The sequence below is a fragment of the Musca vetustissima genome, unplaced genomic scaffold (assembly GCF_032173495.1).
Source record: "Musca vetustissima isolate MV318-11 ecotype Yass unplaced genomic scaffold, APGP_CSIRO_Mvet_v1 utg25250, whole genome shotgun sequence".
NCBI classification, from domain to species: Eukaryota; Metazoa; Arthropoda; class Insecta; order Diptera; family Muscidae; genus Musca; species Musca vetustissima.
In genome coordinates, this window is record NW_026878673.1 from 17,617 (window position 1) to 20,408 (window position 2,792).

The following is a 2,792-nucleotide window of genomic DNA, read 5'->3' on the forward strand; positions in this document are numbered from 1 at the left end:
AAATTTCAGAAAATTCGGTCGAAAAAAGCGATCAAAACCCCCAAAATGTCGCAAAATTGGGGGTACCTCAAAGTACCAAATTTCAGCGAATTCAATTGAAAAACGCGCTCAAGAACTTCAAAATACCGAAAATGGGGGGGGTACCCTTATATGGGAGCTATGCCAAAACTGGACCGATGTAGCCCATCTTCAAACTTGACCTGCCTGCAGACAAAAGACAAAGATTTGTTCCAAAGAAACATCAAGAACATCAAAATACCGAAAATTGGGAAGGGCTCTTATATGGAAGCTATGCCAAAACTGGACCGATGTAGCCCATCTTCGAACTTGACCTGTCTGTAGACAAAAGACAAAGATTTGGTCCAAAGAAATATGGGCTCCAAAAACAATATTTCTGTTAGACACTTTTTTCCTGTATCAATGTGTTTATACCCTCCTTTGTCATAAGGCTCAGGTTATAAAAAGAGATCCTTCATAGATGAAATATGAAGTAATAGGTCTAATGATTAGGTAAATCAGAGGTACAGTTAGAGGCGGTTCAATAATTATATATTTGATCAGAAACAAAATTGACAAACTTAATCAGAATGCACGGAAAACTGGACCTATACCTACAGTATTTTCTAGGGCTAATTTACAAGCAATTCGTTATTAGGTGGCTATGCCTAGAAATGAATTATATTTGTTATTCCCATGAATTATATTTTGATATTTTAATAAGATCGCTTTTCACAGAGGATATTGAACGCTTTATGGGGGAGTATTTAAGCATATCATTTACAACCTATCCTTTAATGTTATATTTCGTGTAATTAAAACATTTCTAAATTTGATCTGTAGCCGACCATATGATATCCTACAAAACTACCACCGAACTGTCAAAATATCAAGCATGTACAATTAAACAATAATTACATTCACTTGTATTTTAGAGGAAACCATATGTGAACATGATCATTCCTCAATTACATTGATATGAGATTAATCGTCAATCATTACTCTTTCATTCACTGGTGACTTTTCCGAAGCATGTCTTCCCTGAGCGACATATACGTCATTATATCTAAATTTTTAAAAAAGATTTGGTCCATATATTGACCGAGCCAAATACACTCCGCCTGGAACAGTTTTGTGATGTTCGGGTCATTATTGTGGTCTCTGCGGGTGATTAGAAAACATACAATAAAATTTGTTTACTCCATTGGACCTCGTAAATATTAATCGATACAAAATGATAAGTCTATGTGTCCATAAATTTAGCCTGCATATGTGCAGACGGAAGGGCATATTGAGCTAGCTATATCTAGGGGCCACACAAACTTACAATATCCCAAAAAAATAGTTGTGTTGGATATTTTTATATTCAACACAGCCCTATATCCAAAAGAATTACGATTTTTCATTACAATTACAATAACTATGTGTGTGGTGTAGGTTATAACACAGTATAATATTTTTTATTATTTTTTAATTATAATTAATAATTATTTTTATTTTCGTTTAATATATTTTTAAAATCTGTTTTCTTATTTTTCTTGCATTTGGTGTGTCGCTGCTATTTAATAGTTTTATTAATTGTTTTTTTTTTGTTTTGTAGCGGTAGCATTTCATACATCTAATAAGGCCTATTTACATACATAAGTATTTTTTGTTTTCATAATAATATTTTATTTTTGTTAAAAATAATTATATTAATTTTTAATTATTATTTCTTTATTATGTATAATTAAATTGCTTATTTACATTATTATTTTTCGATTATAATAAATTATTGTTCACTTTTATTTTAATTTTTAAAAAAATATTGCACTTTTGTTTTTCTTCTTGTTAAACTATTAAGATTTTTGCAATTAAATCTAAAACAGATTTTTTTTCTTATAAAAAATTTAATAATAATAATAATAAAAACTTAACAATATTTTTCATAGTAAAGCATTTCCTACTGCTGTTATTGCCGCTGCTGCTAGTCTACATAGATTTTCACCACATTTTATAGAATAACAATTGCTGGAGGGGTCGGGACATAAGCACAACCATCACGCTAGCACCGGCGACTAAACTCACTAAACTTTTCATACTTCCGGCTGCATTACAATTATCCGTATTACAAATCGAACAGAAAAATTCTTGGCTAGGATCACCGTTACCATCCTGTCGTCCATTGCGATAATTGCCATTGTAACTATTCGAGTCGTCTTTGGGTAAACGTAATTTTGATCGTAGGATAGCACAGGCATCCGACTCGCCGGTATTTAATTGACAAAATCTGGCAGTTACCATTTTATTTGTGACAGCTGCAAAAAATAACAGAATTTTAGGGAATATCGGGTTATTGGAAAATGTTATTACAACTTACGTTGTCTCGCCACCACCTTTTGACAGTTCATTAGGGGACTTCTATTTGCTCCCATGTCAAAGTATTCGAAACTGTTCAATTCAAATAGCCATGTATTGATGGATTTCATTTTGTCCAGGGTACATTCCTGAAAAGAATAATGAAAGGTAACAGGAATTTAATTATTAATTTTTAAAATAATTAAAAACCAGTAAGGAAAGTAGTAAAGTCGGACTGGCCCGACTATATGCTACCTTTCACGACTTTGGGTATATTCTACATATGTACCCGAAAAGACGTCTCCTTTCTGAAGGAATTTCGACATGAAATTGAACAAACTTAAATATGTGATTTTTATGTCTTTCTGGAACCTATGCTAAATTTCATTTCATTTGAGTATGTTTAGAGTCGTTTGCGCACAGTGGGACATATTTGTGTAAATCGATTTAAAGCACGT

The 2,792-nt window shown here is 32.2% G+C and overlaps 1 protein-coding gene across 1 annotated transcript; it reads right to left on the bottom strand.

Moving 5' to 3' along the window:
• Window positions 1-2,064: 2,064 nt before the first annotated feature.
• LOC133323452 (uncharacterized) lies at window positions 2,065-2,483 on the bottom strand (the record flags this gene model as incomplete). The annotated part of the gene is made up of 2 exons (XM_061532377.1): window positions 2,065-2,294; window positions 2,357-2,483. Coding segments are annotated over 2 exons (357 nt in total), but the record flags the coding sequence as incomplete, so codon positions are not given.
• Window positions 2,484-2,792: the final 309 nt, after the last annotated feature.